Genomic DNA, 22,830 nt, shown 5'->3' with positions numbered 1-22,830 from the left:
ACACAAAGGTAATACAAAAGCTTCTTCAGTTTCAGTGCCATGCAATTTTCACACTAATAGTTCAAAGACAAAGTAAACAAGTTTCAACCACACATGCAAACACTTCCAGCTTTTTTTAAGAGTTACCAAGTGCATACCATAAAGACAAGTCTCACTACATCCTTTGTAACCGCTGTGATTTTTTTTCCCTGCACAGTTATTCAGATCTCATTCCAAAATTCAGATCTCATTCCAGAATTCATCATTAAATTAATTAACAGATCTCAGTTTGTTCTGGGTTTAAGGGGAGATTGTGGCTTGACTCTGGGAAGAAAACACAAAAGAAGAAGGCAGCTTGTTTTTCAGCTCCCGTTTTTGCATTTTCTGCTCAAGAGCCAGAAAGAAGGGAAGCATTTAAATTAGAAAGCACATACGTCTTGCAGGATTAGCATTACACGTTTCTCAGGAGGCAGAGAAATTGGAAGACGGAAAATTTATCATGTACCATTTCAGGGGTGTTTTTATTTTTTTATTTTTTTTCTTCTTCTTTTTTTTTTTTTTTTTTTTTTTTTCTGTTTCTCTGCCAAGCTGCTGAACTGAAATCTTATTTATATTTCATTCATCCCTCTTTCTGTAATAACAGCTGCTCCGTTGGTAATATAATTGCTTATATCATGATAATGCCTCAAGTGAGGTTAAGCCTCTGTAATGCAAACATATGCAACATATAAATATATATAACGTACAAAACATGAAATCTATCAGGATTCTTTTGAGGCGTTGTGATTCTCTTGGCCTCGAGGCAATTTTAAATAATTGATATGCGTGGTGTGAAGTTTCTTGGATGATTACGATACAGATTTTATATGAAATTTCCAGGCAAGGATCTATTATTACTTCAGAAATTTAAATGGAAAAGCAGAGTTTTATTTTTCAAGTAATCCCAAGAGGGTAAATTTGGGAATCAAAAGGCCAAAACCTCCAGATCGTGTCTCAGTAAGTATATTCTGCAGTCGAATGCTTAATTCAGATCTGCTTTTTATGGAACATAAGTATTTCAAGGGAAAAAAAAAATGATTCTAATGCTCATGGTTATTAATGAAATGTCTCCTTCTGGCATTTACAATTTAAACCATGAAGGTCCCACTAGATTAACCTGACACGATGCATATCATGGACCATCAGATTTCAACCCGTATTCATCCAATAAACCGAAATGTAACTTCTGCTTGGCTAAAAAATGTTTTTCAGCAATACATCTAATCTCCAGCAGAAGACATAAAACGATGGAAAATCCTCAGCTTCTCTTGGGAATGCTTTCTGGTGGTTAACCATATAAAATGTGTGTCTTATTTCCTATTTGAATTTGTCTGGCTTTTGCCTCCAGCCACTGCTGCTTATTATGCCTTTCTTCAATAGATTAAAGAGCCCTTTAATATCCTGTACTTTCCCCCAGGAATGTTCTTATACACTACAATCAAGTCACCTCTCAATCCTTTTAGATAACTTTTAACAGCTTGAGCTCTTAAAGCCTCCCAGTGTAATGCATTTTCCCCAACCACCAGAACATTTTGCTTCAGTGTTTTGAGCTCTCTTATTTTCCAGTATTCTTCCTCAAAAAATGAAAACCAGAACCATATGCACTGTCCTGTGGATGGTGTTGAGGCCAAACATGAGAAGTACAATAAGCATTGGTTTATTCCATTGTTTATACATTGATTAATCTTTTCCTTCTGCCACAGCATTGTACAGAAGAGCCCTTATTTAATTGCTTCTTTATTGTGACCCTTAAATCCTTCTCAGAGCCGTTACCTTCCCAGGGTTTAATCTTTTATCCGACAGTTACAGCCTTCACACCTGGTTCTTTGACAGACAGCTTTATGTTTGGCTGGGTTAAAGCTCACTAAGTTTGGAACGCTCCTACCAGCCGTTCTGGCCATCGTTATTTAGGACTCCACTAATCCTTGACCTGGATTTTTGCAGCAGCTCCCAGGCTGCTGATACAGATTAGGGATCTGCTTGGGATCGGGCCACACACACGGTTTACTGTCACAGCATTAACGAGGCAGCAGCAAAGTTATTTTTCTCAATTTTTATGATCTCAAAGAAGCACAAAGTTATTTTTGCTATAAAACTGCATAGATTTGTCGGGTTCCTTCAACTTTTTATACATAGAATCGTTAACGTTGGAAAAGACCTCCAAGGCCACGTGGTCCAAAGATATTATTATTTGAATTCCACACCACATTTGAGTTATTATTTGAATTCCACACAGGAATTGTTTTGGTTGGGATTGCTGTTAGGCTAAGCAGCCACTCATGTTGTGCTTTAACAGAGATGGCGTGAAGCAGCTCATTTCCCACTTGCTTAACCTTGTGATTTTGAGGCAGAGTACACATGGGGTATCAAGGCAGGGCACAGAACTGTTGGGCAGCGGGGAGCTGTGGAGGTTAAGCTGAGGGAGAGGGGCTCGGCGTGGGTCAGGAGGGAGGACAAACAGAGAGCTTCTGGGGACCGCCATGGGGACAGCGCGGCCGCGCCCCACACTCGAGGCTGAAGCGGAGACTGAGGCAAAAGCACGCCGCCCGCCGCCTCCCTCACCGCCCCTCCCTGATTGGCTCCTCCTTCCCTTGTGGGCGGGAGCTACGACCCACCGCGACCAATCCGCGCCGCGAACAGCTTTGGCGGGGAGCTCCCCACCCGTGCCGCCTGGCGTTGCGCGCAGGCGCGGAGGGGGGCGGTGACGCCAGGCTGCGGGCGGGCAGGCGGGCGGGCAGCGAGCCTGAGGAGGGCGGCGGTGGTGGCGGTGGCGCTGAGGGGGGTGCCCGGTGCCGGCCATGGCTGCGTGCCGCCGCCTGGCCGCGGGGCTGCGGGACCCGCAGAAGGTGGCCGCCTTCCAGCGGCTGTGCGGCGTGGAGGGGCCCTGGGGCTGGCCTGAGGCGGAGCAGCGAGCCGGGGGCCGGGGGCCGGTGGCTAACGGCGGCCCCGCGGGGCGAGCGGCGGGGGACAGCGGCGCCCCTCAGGGGTGGCGGCGGCGGCCGCGGCGCAACTCCCTGTCAGGGGAGGAGGAGGAGGAGGGGGGCTGCCAGGAGTTCGCCACCCGCAGCCGGCTGCTGTACTACCTGTTCAGCCTGGGCACGGAGCTGGGCAACGAGCTCTTCTACATCCTCTTCTTCCCCTGCTGCATCTGGAACGTGGACGCGTGGCTGGGCCGGCGGCTGGTGATCGTCTGGGTGTGGGTGATGTACGTGGGGCAGTGCACCAAGGACGTGGTCCGCTGGCCGCGGCCCGCCTCGCCGCCCGTGGTGAAGCTGGAGGTGTTCTACAGCTCCGAGTACAGCATGCCCTCCACGCACGCCATGTCGGGCACCGCCATCCCCCTGGCGCTGCTGCTGCTCAGCTACGGCCGCTGGCAGGTACCGGCTGGGACCCCACACACACCCTGGGGTGCCTGCACCCCTGGGGGGGGGGGGTATGGAAAGGGTTGGGTGGGGGTGGAATGTGAAATCCCGGCTCTTTGCCTCTGCACAATCACTGCTTCGTTTTTCCGGCATCACTCAGGTCTTAAGAGCAGTTGTAATATTTCCCAGCAGTTCCACTATTTAAGTATTTCTGCCGTATTTCGGAGCAGCTCCGGTATTTCTGTCCTCTGATCCTTACTCTGAGCGATCGCCTCGTCTTCCGAGCCCAAGTCTTACTGCGAGCGAACGCCTCGCTGTGCCCTAAAAATCAGCCCTAGGAACGTTGTGCCTTTCTTGAGGTTTTCCAGGTTAGCTGTTGTAAGGCTGGGTGGTTTGCATGCACGCCGTTTGCATAGGCATTGGATGGCTTTGCAGTCTTTTGGTCCTGCTGACTGAGAACGGGGAGGCAAGTCAGCATCTGAAGTTTTTTTTCTGATTTTTTTTTTTTTAATTTCTTGCTTTGAGGCACTTCGTAACTTGAATCAATTTGCCTTTTCTTTAACTCTTTTTTTTTTGGGGGGGGGGGGGGGGGGGGTGGGCGTTAATTGCTCATAAACTGGAGATGCTTATTTTTGCTTTGAGGAGTACTCATACTTTCAGGTGGTTTTGCAACTCTTAACGTGCCAAAAATTAGCAGGAGCCGATCTCTGAACCTTTTCAGAGCCTTCATTCAGCAAAATCTGGAGATGTGTATTGCATGTTGAGTCAGTGTGTGTTAAGTTGCAGTAACACGGAATATCTGGTGTGTGCAGGCTGTGCTCTTGGTTCGGTGCTGGCTGCTTGCGGTATGGGCAACACAACTCCAAAGAAAGCGCAACATGTACGTGGTTCTCCAAATCACAGCACCAATTCCAGTAGTAAATGGAGAGCATTTTCCTGGCAACAAACTTCAGATTTTAGCATTCTGTGCATAATATTTAACAAGTTAAGCAATAAGTCTACTTATAAGCTGTTAATATTTACAAATTCTCATTATAATACCTGGCTATCTTAAGCCACATGTGTCACCTTTGCGGAGAACCCTTTTCTTAAGCTTTATTATGCAGGAGCTGAGCCCTTATCTTCCAGTTACTATTAGCAGTCACCAGTTGTCTGCTGTCATGGTGTGACACTTTGTGGCTTTATCTTTGTATATCGAATGGCTGCCTGAAAGGAAGGAAGGAGCTGAGGGTTGGACACAAAGTCATGTTTGGCCTCTATTTATCAAAGCTTATGTATATATTTGTGTAAGGTGATACCGTGTGCCCAAAAGGAAGCCCTTAGGGATTCATGTTCTTTGCTAGGAAAATGTGAAATCCTACTCTGCTGCATCTGTGCAGGCATCGGGTGTCACATCTTGTGGGAGTTCACAGAATAAATGTTTGGAGTTCTGTCACCGAGATGCTTAAGATTAACATTGTTTTTTATGACTGACTGCAATCTGAATATTTGATTAGTGTTCTTGTTAGATGTGTGGGGCTGATGTCACCTAAAGAATGAATGGGATTTTTTCTTGGCATGTAGGAAAGCTCATGGGGTAGTATCAGGCAGTTATTTCACACCCACTGTCATGTGTACAAAGGACAGCCTGGCTTGATTGTTTTTGTATATCTGGCAAACTGACAGTGTTAAATAATAATTTTTAATTTTTTTAACTTAACTGGATTAAGTTTAACTGCAGTCTATGGAAATATTGTGCTAATTAACTAGATGCATTTGTAATGAATGCATATTAAGAAATTATAAAAATTCAGCCTTAATGTTCTTCACTTAAAACCACTCTTAAGAAATCAGGGAGCAAATCGAGTCTTCAGATGAATTGATTTTTGTCTATGAAACAGATTTGAAAAACAACCTTTCTGAAACAAACTTCCACTACTTCAAAGCTTTCATGAAAACAAACAAAAAAACCAAGGCATTTAAAAATAATTTCTAGTTATTAAAAGTTAACCTGTAAAATGTTGAATATCTTTCAATATACCTCTAAAAGAGCCAAGTTTCTATTTAGTGCTTCTGTTGTTCTCCATATTTCCCTTACTTTGAAAGGGAGGAGAATCTGACAACCTTTGTGTCATACTGTTCTGGAAATGGGATTTAAAAAAAAGAATGAAACAACTGACATCCTGACTTCTTGGAAAGCTATTAGTGATGAGAGAGGTTGTCACAGCTCTTTTATTAAATTGCAGCTATTTACCAGCAGCTCCAAGTGGTGAGATTTAAACTTGTTGGTAGACGTTGGGGTACAGTTTTCCTGGGTGTTCAGGCAAGCATTACTTGGACCCTGACTGCAGTAAATGAGTCCACATCTTAGCGTTATTTGTTCAGAAAAATCGTAGTGAAATGAGACAGTGAATTTAAGGAGATACAGCTGTAACTCCGTGCAGAGGTCTCCTGCTGGAGTAAAGGTAACTTTAATTGAGTTTGACAATTTAAGGTTTATAATAGACCAAAGAAAGCCACTCTCTAGAAGAGATTACTCGGATGAAAAGGGAATCACTTTCCTGTATAGCTTATTTGGAGCTTGCCTTCAGTAGGTTATGACTTCCTAGTATTGTGTAATTTTCTATCAAGTGCAGTCTGTGAGTCTTTCCCTTGAACAATCTGGAGAACAAAGAAAATCTGCTCTTAATTTTGTAGCTGTGGCCCAAATTACCCATTTAAAAAACAACAATTTTGGTTTTCTTTTAATCTGTTGAATTAAGTTTGTGGTTTTCTATTTTTCAATGTCTGTCTAACGCTGTTACAATTCCATGCCTTTCACAAAGTATTTGGAAGGATGCGGGGCTATCCATAGTAAAACTAAAATACTTCCTTATAAATGCTTTTTTTTCAGGTAAGTTTTATCAGAGATGCTATATTTTAAAGATGATTGTGATAATTTTTTTGTTAGAGGTTTTGGACACAAGGAATGCTCAATGCAAATGTACTTTGGGGTGAAAGTCAGATGTTAAGATAATGCTAATTATAGCTAACTGTTCTGTCTCTTGTAGAACATAATTTTTTAGTTTCTCCTTGTGTTAGAATCATTTGATTCTACTTGCATCACATGTTAAATATTTATTTTTTTAAATTTCAGCAGGGAACACAACCTGTTTCAAAGACATTTCAGTAACCTCAAATTGCAAAGCTCAAGTCGAAAACCGACTAGAATTTATAAGCATTATAGACACTGATATTTTTCTTTCCATCTTTGAAGCTCTGATACCCTGAAATAAGAGGGCAAACACTTAAGACAGTGAGGTTTCAGATCTTAATATGATGTAGGAAACACTAAGCCTTTATCACACTGGGGAGAACCTGCTTACTTTGAAATACTGACAGCTCGATGCAGGCCGGCTTATACGCTGTGCTGAGCAGGGAGGAAGAGGTGGTGTGAGGTGCTACTTGTTATCTGCAAAATCTCCAAAAGCTTAAGTCTGAGGCTATTGGAAAAAGCCTTTTTTGTTTGTTTTAATTTTGATGGCTTTGAACTGCTGCTCTCAAATAGACAACTTGTACTTTATTATAAACACTGCTTGGGTTTGGGTGGTACCAGAATGTGTCACAACCCTGCTGGATTGTTTTCAGGGGAAAAAGGATCAGCCAGGGGGACAGAAAAGACCCTGTTCTGCCCGATTTCCTGCGGTGCCCAGCCTGGCTGTGGCAGCAGCTGCTGGGCTGGGACAGTGATGGGTTCCTGAGCCCTGCCTTAATGAGCTGAGACTCCCGCTGGAGGCTGCAGAACAAACCTCGTTAAGTTGATACTCGCTCAGCAGGAGCCCGGAGCCTTGATTGATGAGCAGCTTGCCTCTGTAACTCCATTAACCAACCTCTGCGGAAAGGGCTTATCTCGGGTAGCAGCTGAAAGCATTGAATATGGCAGCATCGTCCTCCCTGTGTGCTGGCAAGCCAGTGTTTTATACAGAAATCCTGTCCACAATGACTCTTTCCACTCTGCTGAGGATAATGGTGACCCTAACAAGCACTGCAGCTGAACTTCCAGTAGTCATCTATTCTGTAATCGTTTCTTTGACACACCTCAAAGTATTTTCCAGTTTTCATTTACTTTATGCTCTGATCCTTCATGCTCCTGATTGTGTGTGTAATGTGGTGCCGGGTCAAACACCCCTTCAGAAGTCTTTCATCTGCACCCTGACTTTTATCAACCAAAGCTGATGAGTCTAGTAACACGAGATGGGTTTGACAGGATCTGCGTTGGGATTTCAGAGTTCTGCATCATTATGATTGACCACCGCTAAGTTTTCCCTCTAGAATTGCCTGCCTGCACTCCAGTTTCTAAAGGGTAACTTCTGTCAGGTTCCCCTGGGCAGGGGGATTAATTAGCTGCTGGGGTTCGATGAACTCCCATCACAGCACTGCTACAGCGGGAATTTTACAGCAAGCTGTATGCTTGTCTAATGAGTTTATTACACAGTTTGCTTAAAACAATCCAACAAAAACTCTTTTGACTTGAAAAGCATAGAAGAAGAGGTGATCTGAAAGCCCCAAATACCACAGTCAGGAGGCCATGAGAAAGAGCTGGGAATTTGAAGGGTCAGCGTTGGCATTGTGTGTTTGAGTTGTGAAGTCATATTTTGTAGGCTCTGTTACTGTTGTTAGCTTATTTGTAGGGGAAGCTGGAAAAAATGGTGTGTCTTATTTAATTCAGGTACTCTGACAAGTTTGAATTATTCTGTGCAAGCAACCTATTAAAATCCCACTGGGGAACCTCTGCTGGGGCTACACACCGGCCTGTCCTATTGAACTGCGTTGATTGGCATTCAACACTTCCCAGTTTTGTATAAACAAATCGTTAATTTGTGTGGAGCATCTTGGGGGACTACACAAAAACAAGTACAGTAAGGTTAGAGGCCGAGTCCTTGGAGCAGAAGGGATTCAAAGGGAACACTTCACTTCTGAAGATATTTTTTTCTTGGTGGATTGCACACATGTAAAGCACGGCTCATACTTTGACATAAAGTCTGTTGGGTGAACTGAGAGAACTTCAGTTTGCAGGAAAACATTTCTAGGTTTTGAGGGCATAAAAAGAGGAAGCTCTTGGTGATTCTTGCTGGGTGTGCCGAGGGAAGGACTGCTGTTTGATGGTTGCGAGGAGAAGCAGTAACAGGCTGCAGCTCCTGTTGCAACTCTTGATTTCTTTTCAGATGCATAGCAGAAAATTAAACCTTTAGCTCTCTGCAAGGCTGGCTTTGATATCTTTATATTGGGATTTAAAGAAGAGGCACGTATCACTCAGATTTGTGCTTTTTTATGTTAAGGTTGGTCAGCAGAAGAAAGTAATAAATGTAGCTCAACCACTGTTATTTACCCCTTAGCATCTTTTGAAGAGGCTATTTTTTGTCTTTATTTTTCCTAAAATGGCTCGTAAATGGTATTTCCTTTTCTTTTAAACACCATCTTCTCCCTTTTCTGCCTTCTCCAAAAAAAAATGATTATCACATGCTGTGTGTTTTGTACTCAGCTGGCCCAGCAGTGCCTCGGTCATCTTGCAAACATCGCTAACAGCTCCTGCATGGGCTGCTGCCCACACAGAGCCCAAGCCTCTCGGTAAAGGCACGATGCTCCGAGTATTGCTTGGGTTCTTCCTACTAACTGGCCCACTGTAATTGTTTCAAGCTCAAGCTGAACTTCTGAGTTATTTATTACTCAATGATCTTTTCTAATCATAGTGCAGAACTCTGAAAATGTTTGGAACCCGTTGTGGACACTGAACATTTCTTGGGTACCGAATGCACTCCAGGGGTGTAAAAGAAATGAGCATCCTGAGCGTCGAACGAATCTTCTGTTATGAAAGAAGGAGTTTTCTGACCGAGGTCAAAGCTTTTCAGATGGATTGTTTCCTTATGAGCATTTCTAAACAATGGTTGTTATTAAGACTCTTGGCATCAAGTCAGATCGAGAGGAGGGAGGACAGGCACTTCAGGGAAAAGCTTGCTCTGTGATCCCGTCAGATGCTTGCAAGTCCTCTTTAGAGGATGAGGTTGAAGAAAGTGGGAATTTCTCACTTGAAAACATAAGGCTTGATGATCTGTCCCTCATTTTTACATATGAAGACTGGAACGCTTCCCCTTTAAAGAAACATCAATTCAGCATTTGAAAGCCCAAACGTCAATGACTGTATGTTCCTAATCTGTATGTTGCATTTCTATATCTACGATCTCTGCATTGCTGTCGATTCCATCTGCCTCTACTGCAGTTTGTAGCATGGTGTGCTACGTGCTTACGCATATTATCAAAGATTTATTCTGACCTTTGGGGAAAAATATTTGTGCAAGCTGGTTATCAGTGCTGTAATGTAATAGGAAGTGTGGGTACTTTTCTCAAGGAGAAAAATACCAGGTTAATGTTGGTTTTGAGTCAACGTGTGATTTTGAAGTTCAGACTAAGTACTATGTGAGTGTTTTTGTTATGATTTTCAAATCACAAGGCTTCTTACTGTAGAACAAAGAATGCCATATGCAGTTCAATAAATATTCCACATAGCTCAAAACCGTTGAGGTGGTGTGGAAGTGATGGAGATATAATTAAGACCATCCCCCAAAAATTCTATCTGACTTAAAGTGACCTGAAGTATGGTCAGGATTGAAGACGCGTCAATTCTGTTCTCAGAAGGAACAAGCGATGCCTTCTGCATGAGAATAGCGATGACCTGGGAGAGAGGGTAGAAGTGAACTTGTCTTTTTGTTGTTTTGTGCCTTTGTGGGTCTCATGTGGCATGTGAGGAGCCATGGGACTAGAATTGCTGGAGGTCTGCAGTCTTGATTTAGTCTCTTTCATTTAAGAAACTGTCAGAATGTATATTATATATACAACTGTATAGACAAAATATGAGCTTATAACTCAGAAGTAATTGATAACTATTCCCATTTACAAACTTAGAAGTTATATTTTCCAAAATAAGACTTAATAACCCCCCCCTTTTTAAAGTTACTTTCTTCCACAAGTACTTCAGATTGGTTTATATTAAAGCTTTCCCATTAATCTTTCATACCACAGCCATTTACAGTAGAAGACACAGTAAAAGTTGTTTTTTCTTTGAAGATTCATTTGTGACTGGGAGAGAAGCTTTGCGAAATACGGTTTCTTGCGAAGCAGGGCCGATAAGTGTTAGTACTTGTACGGCATTATGCAAGTCGGTGGCGGATGGTGTTTGGGGGATTTCACATGCCTAGGCAGTGGGAGGTTGCAAATACCTACGGCCATGGTATAACAGCCATGGTGTAACCTGTGTGTGCATATATGCAAAATACAGCCAGGCAGTCATTTTCCAGATGCAACAGCACTTAGACAATGCTTGTTAGTACTTCTGTACCGTTTTATTTTCAGACAGTGATTTGGAAATAACTTCATAGCATAAGTTTTTTTTTTTTTTTTTTTTTTTTTTTTTTTTTTTTTTTTTTAAGGATTACGGTGATATCCCCTGTTGGTGTTACAACTTGGCACGCTGCTGAGCAGCTGTCTGGTGAGCTGCAAAGTGTGTGGGAGTGTTAATGTGCTCCTTTAGTCACCTGGTGTGCTCATCCCTTATGCTGAGGACAAAATTTGCGATTGCCTTATCACCTTGAGGCAGATCTCAAGCAGGAGCTACCGGTTTGGTGCTCGAGGAATTCTTGAACCCGGTTGCTTTGGTTGCTTTTAGGAGGCAGGAGCGAGCACCCAGGGGAGGCAGGGACTGGTGCTGTGCCTTGTAGCAGGGCGGTGGTTCGGCTGGATTTCTGCTAGCACCTAAAGAGGTCAGTGAGCTTCGGAGCCCTGAAGCGTGCCTGTGGCTTTGTGATGCTCCCCGGGTGGGTTCTGGGCTTGTGGGAGGAAAACCGGAGCAGTTGGTTACGCAGGCTGTGCTGGGAGGTGTGGACGTAACACCGTCACAGACCAGGAGAGAGGAAGGTTAAAACCTTCTGTAGGTTAAACATTATTCCTGCGCATTGTACACAGAGGTGGCTGTCTGAAGCTCCTGTGTATCAGTCTCTAAAGTAACTGTCCCTTGAGATAAACTGCTCGTTGTCCAAGCGTGCCAGTGGGGACCAAGGGAGAGGGAATGCTTAGCGTGGGAGCTAATCACAAAAAGCTGCTTAACTATTTCATTGTAGAATAGTATTCCAGAGCAAATTGAAATAATTAAAAATAGCAAATCAGAACGTGCCTAATGCTGCAAACACACTTGTGGGCCAGTCATATGAACTCTATCCCAGTCAGAGTCATTTGTCTCTGCTACAGTTAAAAATTCTTCTGCACTGCAGAGTGTGTGAATCAGTGCAAAACTTATCTTTGGCTTTTTATTTGGGACGTGATAGGGAAGGTTTTGAGCTCTTGGATACAGATACTTTGGTGCAGAGGTACTGAGCTGGTGACTGGTTTCGGATGTTTTAATGGATATCTGTTCTCAATAACATTTTAAAAAAAAATAGTGTGAAAACTCTTTCCAAAGTGTTCTTCAAAGTAGGAGTTTCTGTTCCTAACAGCCTGCCTAGGACTCCTCACGCATGCCTTTTCCTTTATGCTCCTTTTTAGGCTGTTGCTGTTCAGCTGCTCCAACATCTTCTCCCCCACAATCCAAACTTATCCCAGTATCGTTCCTGCTGCAGCCTGCTGATCCTGGCACTTCCTTCATCTTCCTGTCAAAGCTCCAGCTTCTGAGCTCATTCCTTCATCGTTTCAGCTAAAAATAAATTATTAGGGATATAATTTTATTCAGTTACAGTTTCTAGACAGTTGCTGTAGCAGAAACATACTGCTCCGTGAATTAGCATAGAGCAGACGCAACACAATTTTGAGCTGGGCACTTAAAACAGATTTTAATGTGAAATGTGATTTTCTGAGAGATTTTTTCTTTTTGGTTTGTCATACTAACATGATCCTGGAAATGAGAATTCAAACAATAATGGAATAATACAGAAGGCTGGTAATACTTTCTCAAACCTTTTGTTGAAAGACTGATTTAGAAGCTTGTTAACTCCGTTACAAGCCTTCACAAAGAATGACTTTCTCCAAGTAAATTAAAGATCTTTTTCTCTAATGTGCTGGATATTCCACCTTTCAGCTTGCCCATAAAAGCAGCAAGGGAAAAGGCAAGAAAATTGCCTGTCATTTGCAAGTCTTCTTTATTCTGACATTCAAGTATATCCAGCCTACTTGTTTAAATTGTGAGTAATAAAAAGTTTATCTTGATATGCTTTTGTGTAGGAAGTGAAACAATTTTGGAAATGTCATTTTTTTGCCTTATGACCTCTTTTACAGAACTAAAATATGTTTTTTAAAACTGAAAAAGGAAGTTGTATCCTGTCTTGTACAACATCTTGCAATACAGTAGTGGGGAAGTATTTCTTATCGTGGTGTAAGACGTGAAGTTAGTACAGTACATTTTATCCAAAAACCTATAGAAGTTAGCAGAAAGTGTAGGAACTTAGTATATGATGTACAAAGTAAATTGTTTGTTGCCAGTTAAGAGTCCTTATAATATCTTCTTCTACCAGAAGGTGCTGGAAAAAATTATATGATGTTTTTGATACATTTCTTAGACCAGCCATGTAAATTAATAAGGCTTTATAGAGATCAAAGAGGATTACTATTCTAGGAGTTTCACACTGATGCTCAGAGACTGAGTCAAGGATTGCAGAACATCTAAAACAATCTGTAGGGAATTGAACTCATCAATAAATTGTTACGATTTTTTTCTTCTCAGGAGAAAGGTAGAACTGCTAGATTTTGCCTGGACAGCAGTTGACGGTACTAGCATGTTGCATAGCTGCTTCACCCAGAGTTTATAACGCAAGGGTTACCCCTGGCTATGTTCCCTGTTTAGGATACCATAGCACAGCAAGACTGTTAGAGATCTATCAACTTGTTACTGCTTTGTCTGGTAAAAATAAATAACTAACTAAATAAATGAAAAGAACATCCTGAAATTCATATAGCCTGAATGCAAAGGAAGAGGACAAGGAAAAAATGGAATAAGTTTGACTTTACAAAGTTTTGACTTTATCAGTAAGTCTGCTTTTTATAGGCTTGGGTAGGCTAGGGCAAGAAAAAGGGTAAGCAGAAGTTGCAGTAATTGGTTGTTGCTAAGTTCCTTTTGTGGGGTTAACCATGGAATTTTTATAGAGTGAACTTTTTCTCCAAATTCTAATACAATCTTTCTTTTTTTTTTTCCTACCAGTACCCCCTTATATTTGGACTGATCCTTGCATTCTGCTGGTGTTTATTGGTTTGCTGTAGTCGAATTTATATGGGAATGCATTCAATTTTGGTAAGATACCCTAAATTTTTATTTCAACTATTTCTGATAATTTCTGGTTTCATAAACTTCCATTGCTTTTTCAATATATTTCTTTACAGTACAATAATTGCATCTAGCTTTATTTATTTTAGAATTTGCTGTAATATAAGGTACAGGATAGATACACAGGATGTATAGGGTACGTACAGGAACAGAATACTTGTATTTCCTTAGCAGAGAGCATCCACTACAATGTGATCTGCAATGTGTACTTGCTTTTTGTAGGCCATCCTTACCATGCAGCAATCGTGTGTTAACAGGAATGAAGCATCCAGACACATTTAGCTGTATTTCTTAGCTTCCCCTAAAATAACTGGGTACTTGATGTCAGCAATTTGGGTCAATTTTCTAGCAGCTTACTGCATTATTATTTCCTTGTTTCTGTAACTGTTGTTATTTGTTAAACTTGGGATCAATACAAATAATGATGTTAATACCCAGATGCAGTACCTGGGTAGCTGATTTGCTGATTTCTGTACGAGGTCTTCTAGATGACAGTACTGCTCGAAAGTCTCAGTCTGTCATAAGAAGTGACAGCTAAATGAAACAGAAAAATGTAAACAAATGCATTATCAAGATTTACAGTAATGCGTACTTAAGAACCTTAAAGATTCTTAAATCTTTTTAGAAAACTGTTGATTTATGGTTGCAGTATTTTAAGATTGCATTTGCTCTTGTTGGCAAAAAAGAAAGGTATGTTGAACTATATTGAAATGGTCTCAGTGATGTTTTACAAAAAAGGGAGTATCACTGAGCAGAAATAATTTTTGCAGGGTAATGGAGTGGCTGTTAATGTACTCTCATATTTCATGTCAGCTACTCAAAGCATGTGCTAGTGTTTTATTTGCCAAAGTTTCAAAAGAAACATAACATAGCTGTCATCGTTGAAAAACATAATTATCTATTAAAACGGATTTAAAAATATATGTGTGAATGCATGTAATACACAAATGGGAGAAACAAGAGTGCTACTAAATGGTGATCTGAAATGTAAGACCACTAGTACGGATGGCTAAAGAAGTTTTTGAAGATCACTTCCTAAAAGGAGAAGAGCTGACAAAGTGATAAACTTGGTAATGAGTAATTAAATTGGTGGATGAAGGTAGTGTAAAAGGTGCACGTGAAAATTATAGTATGGTTTGGGTTGGCAGGGATCAATCTAATTCCATCTAATCCCAGCCCCTGCCATGGGCAGGGACCCCTCCTGCCAGCCCAGGCTGCTCCCAGCCCCATCCAGCCTGGCCTTGGGCACTGCCAGGGATGGGGCAGCCACATCCCTGTGGATGAAAATAAGGCAGCTGGAGAAAAAGATGAATGATTTATTTGCATTAGTGATTAGGAGGCTTCCTGAGTCAGAACCATTTGAATGGAAGACAATTGTGATGAACTGTTTCTTCAGCTGACAACAGATAATGCCTTAGAACCAAGTCATAAAAGAAATAGCTGTGCGTCACGTAGATAGGGTTTTTCAGAGCTCTCAAATCTCGGTAGCATTTGAGTGAAGTCCATTAATTTTGTAACTTATTATATAAATGAACTGTGTTGCCTGAGTTTGGGGGAGAAGGTGGCAAATACAGCAGAATGCTATTGTGATCAATTTTGAAATGAGCAAGTCTGACTTTTGTATCAGTCAAATATTATGAGAGCTTTTCTCAGGCATTTAATTAGTGGAAGTGAATAAAAATGATTAATTAAAGACAGCAATACAAATACTGCTGATGAAGTCACACCCAGCTCATGGAGAAGTTGATATTCATGTGAATAAAGGTGATCTGGTCTCTAGTGCTTGGATTTCTAACAAACTTCTTAAAGGTGACAACGTTTGTGGATAGCGTGCAACCAAGTGATTAATTAGCAGTGGTTGAAACTTAATGATAAGCTGAAAAAGTATTAGAGGAACCTTTTCATTAAGAACAGCCACTTTTAAAAGATGATAATAAAACCCAAACTTTGTTTCAAACTTTTCTCACCAACTGTGAGAAGCTGCAGAAGTTCTCCCCTCCCTCCTCTGCTTTAATTGTTGCACCCCTGGAGCCAGTCCTCAGTTCTTTCAGTGTTTGTTCTGAAACTGGAGTTGTGTGGAGTCTCAGCTGCCCTAATGCCTAGCTGCAGCAGTCCTCTGCTGCCTCACCAGTTTTTGGTGCCAGCCCCCTTTCTGTTGGCCCCAGGCACTGAGGTCTAGTGTGGAGCTTTTCAGCAAACTTAAGTTGGCAGAAGCCATTTAGCTGGGCTGGCTTTGTGCCGACTGTAGGCTGGAATGCCCCAGTCCTGGATAAAGGCTGTTGTAGCCAGCAGATAGGTAGGTCTACGTTATTTGATCATGATGCAGATGTCCTGTTCATAGTTGACCAAATATAATTGCTTACTTTACCCTTAACATAAAAAAGAAGAAAAAAGTCTTGTGCAGTGAATGTGAAAATGTGAAAAGACAGGAATTTGCAAGTAGATTTTAGCAACAGAGCAGCTAGGCTTGTCTCCATATTACTGTAACTTCTTTTTTTGAAATAGTTGTTACACTGAAAACATCTTTGTCTTTCCTCACAGGATGTTATTGCTGGATTTCTGTATGCTATTCTCATCCTGATTGTCTTCCACCCAGTTGTGGACCTGATCGATAACTTCAATTTAACTTACAAGTATGCACCTTTAATTATCATCAGTCTCCACTTAGCCCTGGGCATCTTCTCTTTCACTCTGGACACGTGGAGCACATCGCGAGGAGACACGGCTCAGATACTGGGCTGTGGTGCCGGAGTAGCCTGTGGCTCTCACGTGAACTACCTGATGGGCATAGACCTAGATCCTCCTCCCGACGCGCTTCCTTTATCTCTTTCCTCTCTCACCGTGACTGTGTTTGGAAAAGCCATACTGCGGTTGCTGATCGGAGTAATAATCCTGCTACTAACAAAAATAGCGATGAAAAAAGCTACCATCCCACTGGCGTGTAAAATATTTCGCATACCGCTTGATGATGTGCGGAAAGCGAGACAGCGCATGGAAGTCGAGCTTCCCTATCGCTATATTACGTACGGAATGGTTGGCTTCTCCCTCGTGTTCGTTGTTCCTCGCCTCTTCAGTTTCATGGGTCTTTCTTGATGCAGATCCATCACTTGAAAAAGGAAGAAGAGAGCTGGTTGCTGTCTGAAGAGGTGCACTAGTTTGCCAAGGGAAGGCCAGTGAGCTTGGCTTTCGGCAGAGTCTTCGCTTTAACAGCAATACGTAGCAGGCAAAGCATTTAAAGGACATTGCACATCTCCGGTGGGGTATGGGGCTGGGGGTCAAGTACAGTTCCTGAGAAGTGCTGAACTCTGTAAATGCTATGTCTGGCCTTATTGCTGTAACCAAGTCTGCATGTTTGTGTGCGGGATGCAGTGAATGTACCTGGGATGTCTGTCATACTGTACCTGTATACACTGACGTTTCAACAGGTATGTCTAAGCAGAAAGCTCCCCTCATGGTTTGTTTTCTATTTCAGAGGAACTTATTCAAGTTGTTGGACCATACACTGCCAAATTTGTTCCCCTCAATTATTACCTGAAGCCCTGCCTCATGATATTTCAGCTAATTGGCGTTTTAATGGACCAAACTTGTAATGAGGTCAAATTTTTAAAAAAGGAAACAACAAAAAAAGCTTTTTTCTTTAACCTCCCATGCAGAGTACGCTGTCTGGATTGGCATTGGTGATAGATAGAGAATGTATGATTCAGGTACTGTATCTTATGGGTTAACGACTGTGCCTTTCTGTTGTTAAATTAAGAAATGCCATATATACTGTGATGTAAAAAGACTAACATTGTTTAAAACCATACGTAATTAGGCAGATACTTCTTAAGTGTTAAACTGTCCATGTTGCTGGCGTGGTTCAAGTTAACCGGAACATTCACAGTTCAGCCTGTTTGAAATTGCATAAATTAAATGACCCAAGAATTGTGCTTTTGAGCTCAGAAGGCTGTAAATGGACAATAACCTGTTTGTAGGTATTTTTAATGTGTATTGTAAGTTCCCGAAAGAGGATATATTTTTCTGGAGATTTTTACAATGGAGAGATGTTCAAAATTATCTAAAAATATAAACAAAAAATACCCCCTTCTATTAAGAAGTGGACCTTGCATACTATTCCAAACTGATTGAGAAGGACCATTGTTTTTAGAATGTACTTAGAAAATCTTTATCCTTGGAAAAAATGTGTATTTTTATTCATTAACATACTGTATTAAAGGTGGTAATCCCTTTTACCCATTTTAGCTGTAAGATAATACAATGATCAAAGTAAATTTTTAAGCATTCTGATAGGTAGGTACGAGCACTAAGAAGACACTATGGTCAATGCATATATGGCTTCTGCATATGTAGATCTTGAATTGTTACGCACTTTTCAACTTTTCATGATCTTTTTTTCCAGTGATGAGTACAGCATGCGACATTTGAACTGTAATTTCACATTCTTTTTTTCTCATTTTGTCTATTTTACTGTTACCTAATATGTTACCAGGAACTGTTCTGTTACAGGAAGAAGTATTTAACTGTCTGGTCAGACAATAATTACTTTTGTTTTTGTATCAGTGCATTTTCTTTTGTTTTTTTCCTGGGGGGGGGGAAAAAAAAAAAAGAATAATTTGGGTAGGAAGTATAGAGAATAATATAGTTAGAATACAAAACATAGGTTTTCTTACAAAATATTTGGAATTGAAAGGTTTTTTTTTTTTGTTGGAAATATGAGCTCCAAAATATTAATTTGTAAATTAAAAAAATAACTTCCCATTCCTGTCTTTTCTCAAGCAAAGTTATTGTGCACAACGTTATTGTACACTCCTATTAGATGATATGAAAAATCTGACTTTCTGATGTGCATTCAGAATACACTGCTATGAATGTATTCAAAAGAACTGAAGTGAGTTAAACACCTTTTATAGTTGAAAAGATCTTACCTTGTAGAAAGAAAAAAAAAAAAAACAAACTAGAAATATGCACTGAAACAAGCTAGCTATCTTCTGTCTGTTCCTTTATTGCAGTTTTATGCTGAATGTGTAGTAAAAGATAAATTTGTTTCCAGTTTTTTGAGGGAGGGATTTCCACTGGTTTGGCTTTGTGCACTGAGGTAATTGTTGAATAAATAGCTGGGAGGAATGTACACAAAATGCCTTATGTTTAAAGCCCTGAGCAAGTGTTTGTAGTTCCAATTACATTAGTCTGAAGCCTGATAAAAGTGATGGGATGACTTTCTCTGAAATGTAGGGCATACTAAATATCTTAGTTTCACATTTTATAGTGAAGAATGTTTAAACTGTAGCACAAAAAGAATGGGTCAACAAATCTTTTTTTTTTAAGGTACGTATTTGATTTCTAAGAACTTCAAGTTTACAGAATTAGTGTGTTCTTAAATGTGTCTTCTCTAGCTGCGCTTGCTCTGTTGTACTATTAATGGAAAAGAAATCCTATTGTGGAAAATGTAGAATGGGTGGGAAAAAATAGGTAGGGCTTTCACCAGGTTCAGGAAAATTGCACTGTAGCTTATTCTGCTGTTACTCAAATATATAATTTATATTTTTATACATTACATTGGGTAACTTCAAAATGTCATGCTTTGTGTACCACATTGTTTAGTCTGCAGGAAATATATATCAGAATGTTGGTTTCTCCAGCACCTTTACATCCCTATTTGTAAGATTGCAACTACTTTGCTGTAGTTTACGTGAATAACTTTTACTATCCTATTTTCATGTTTTATAAAGGACTTGGCTCAAGAGGGCAGTTCAGCACAAAATAATCATGCAATGTGAATTACTGTTACAGAGTAAAGAATTGTAAAAATACAACAATTTAAAAAATATATTTATTTTAATAAATTTTTTGTTAATAAGATTTCTCCAAATTAGTCATAACAAAACAGGTAAAACTAGAGCACTTTTTCCCTAAGCTATTGCTAGAGTTGGACATGAAAAAATGTTTCCAGTGTGAGCATCAGCTGCTGCCAAATTATTTATAACTAAATTTAACAGAGCTTTAAAAATGTAGTTAGATGTCTTTTCAGAACGATAATACACTTAAAACCTCTCATGAAGTGGTGCAAAAACATTATTCATGTCACAGTAAACTTTGTTAATTGCAGTTCACGAAGTCCTGAAGGTAGAAATACCCTATTACTGAAGTAGATAGGGATACACACTTACTACAAAAAGATATGAGATTTGTTTTAGGTAATTACTGTGTGAAATACAAAACTGAAACTAACATTACTGTACAGTGTAATTTGGCAATAAGTTCTGTTTTCCAAGAGGCTGAAGAGACAGGAATTTAGTCTCATACTGCCTTAAGCATGAGAGAGCCTTTTTTCCTGACCTGGCCCTGAAATAGCCTAACACAGGCATTGCATCTTGGGTTAAAAGTGCTGCGGTCTAGTCTTATGAAAAAAAAGTTTCATGTTTACAGTAAAGCTCTTGCTTTTGCTTCCCGTTCTGTGAACTGGGGTTGAAGCATCTTCCATGTCATCCATGTGAAGCCCTTCAGCCTCTGATCACATTTGCCTTACTCCTTATCTTGCAAATTAAAAAAAAAAAAAAAAAAAAGGTAATTTGGCAAGCCAAAGGGAGTGGTTTTTTTGTTTGTTTGTTTGTTTTTTTAAGAAACTTTTTTCTTAAGCTTATATACAGCTTTTCTCGGGGTGGAGGGACAGACACCAACTAGAAAAATGCATTTCTTTAAAAATGGTATCTTTAAATGTGATGTGCAGTTTTGTTTTCTACCAGAACAGTGTTAGATTGTCTGGATTTTAAACGCTGGTATGTTTTCCTTTGCTACTAGATTTTACTATACTTTCACTGCGTTTTTTTTACACATTTCTTGCTTATTTCCCAGGAAGTGTCCTGAGCTTCTTGTAAGCAATTGCTACTTATGTGAAGATTGTTGGTTTGAACTTGTAAAGACTTAAGGGCTGTTAGTGGCTGTTAGCTGCTCAAATACATAAAACAAACCTTGCATGCTGTAAGTAAATACATCTGCTGTGTTAAAAGTTGCTTCTATTTCAGCACTTCTTTTCTCAGTACAAAAGAAGGGAGATTGACATGCAATATATAAAATATGTAATACTTCAAGTGTATGAGGGGGGCCTTGCTGTCTAACCCGTTAGCTTTGCTGGGAGTTCTGCACCTAGTTCCTTATTTCATTGAGAGTGAACCCTGAAGGTCATGTCCGCAGTCTGATGTGCATCCATGAAACAGCGTGCATTAAGTGACTTACTTCGTAAGGGACTGTTCTTTTTAAAATCACTTAGCCCGGTTTTTACAGGACTTTTAAAGGGCTTACCTTGGAAGATGTTTCTTAGCCGCTGGAACTGCTTGTACATTTGCAGTGGATTGATTCTTTTTCCTCTGTACCATAGTGGTGCTGAATAACAAGATCACTGAATGTTAGTAGATGAAATGTTGCCAGGAGAGTTGATTCTTGGGGGATTAATTCTCTGTAACTGTTTGCGCTGTTTTCTTTAAATGCAGAATGTTTCTGGTTATACAACTTACTGCTATATTCGACAAATGATTTAGAGGAAACTTTGACTTCTTATGTGGGAGGAATTCTCATTGAATGACTTCATGCCAGGACTTTATTCTAGTGTAAAGCTTAAGTGGCATTTTTGTTTCTGCAAAAAATATACAAGCCTGTTTAAAATTTACTGTAAATACTGTCTTTGTCAAATGGATTACTTGGGTCACTGGGTTGTTTTTTTTCTGTAATACTTCTGAAACAAGGGCAAACAAACCTTAATTTGGAAACAAAGAAAGGTGTCATGGCAGAGAGGATATTGGTTTTTAGGTGTTCTCTAATTCTAACCGCATGCTGGAGTTGAAACAAATTTACTGTGCATTAGAAAAATGTGTTTTGTGCTTAGTTCTGCACCTGAAATAATTTGCATGTTAGTAAGTGTCCATTTAACAGAATGAAGGGGTACAGAGGAGAATACCTTACCTTAAAGTGATTGGTAAGTGTAAATAATACGCCCTATCAATCTAGACTAAAGTTTGTGACTAAATTAGTCACTGAGCTTTTTTCTGACAAATTTGTTTTGTTTGGAAGTCAAGGCTGATATGCCAGAAATGAAAATGAGTTTTAAGACAGACATTTGAAATACCGTAACTGAAAAAGGAGAATTCAGTAACTGGTAGCTTTAAAAGTAAGAGCAAAGACTGAGGGGGTTTTTGTATTAAACTTAATGCACTTAAAATTATGCCAAAATTTGGCCTATACTTGATTTATATGAAATCTGTAATACAATATAGATATATATATATAAAATATAGTGCATACTGCTGTTTAGTTTTTTAAAAACATATGCGTATATTTTTCTTGTTACTGCATTCCCTGTTAAAGCAAATATCTATAAAATATAAAAGAGCTTTGTCTGTATTAGGTGAGGCTATATGTTGGTAGTATTTTGGGAAATAGTGCGGTTGTAACCCCCAGTCTCTCAACCTCTTGGAGAACTTGTAGTTTAAACAAAACAAACAAATGCTTTCAAGTGCAAGCCCTGATTTTGGTTGAGGATCATATAGTGATTGCTGTATAATAGAATACAACTGATGTGTAAAAGTTAATACATGAGAATGTTTTTGTTATCGTTAATGATTTTTTGTATTTGTACACTTTATGCGGTTGTCAACTAATATTTAAACTTGTATTTGCTGGTAACTGAAGTGTCTAACTTCATCTGCAATGAGCGTAATAAACTACTGTTGGATTCAGATGCCTTCTGTTGTCTTTATTCCTAACAGTGCTGAGGAGCACGTGATTGGATTCATATCATGAATGTGAAACACTGACCACAGGAAAACTTGCCTCATGTTATCACAGCAATAATTGTTAGAACAATACTGTCTCCTAAGATCCAGCTTTAGATGCAAAAATTGAGGAAAAAGAATGAAGAAATATCAGAATGTCTTGAATTTGGGGCTGCTTAGTTTCATATTCTAGGTAATAAAGCTATTGTTCATATTGTATATAAAGATTTAGGTTGTACCTTTCCATAACTTTTTTCTAGTTGTTGCACACTGATAAATGAATATGGAAACGTTCTTATTCTTAGTGACAAAAAATTTGCTTTCCACAAGAGTTCCTGTTGTATGGAAGAAGAAAAACCTTCACAAG

The 22,830-nt window shown here is 40.0% G+C and overlaps 1 protein-coding gene across 1 annotated transcript; it reads left to right on the top strand.

Moving 5' to 3' along the window:
• Nucleotides 1-2,761: 2,761 nt before the first annotated feature.
• Nucleotides 2,762-22,427, top strand: SGPP1 (sphingosine-1-phosphate phosphatase 1). The gene is made up of 3 exons (XM_082760451.1): nt 2,762-3,395; nt 13,576-13,665; nt 16,240-22,427. Exons 1-3 carry the CDS (start codon nt 2,817-2,819, stop codon nt 16,789-16,791), a joined length of 1,221 nt encoding a protein of 406 aa, XP_082616577.1. The 5' UTR covers nt 2,762-2,816; the 3' UTR covers nt 16,792-22,427.
• Nucleotides 22,428-22,830: the final 403 nt, after the last annotated feature.

Source organism: Aythya marila (genome assembly GCF_965140915.1).
Source record: "Aythya marila genome assembly, chromosome: 5".
In the NCBI taxonomy this organism is placed as follows: Eukaryota; Metazoa; Chordata; class Aves; order Anseriformes; family Anatidae; genus Aythya; species Aythya marila.
Note: the sequence above shows the minus strand (reverse complement) of the source record. Positions and strands in the feature narration are given on the sequence as shown.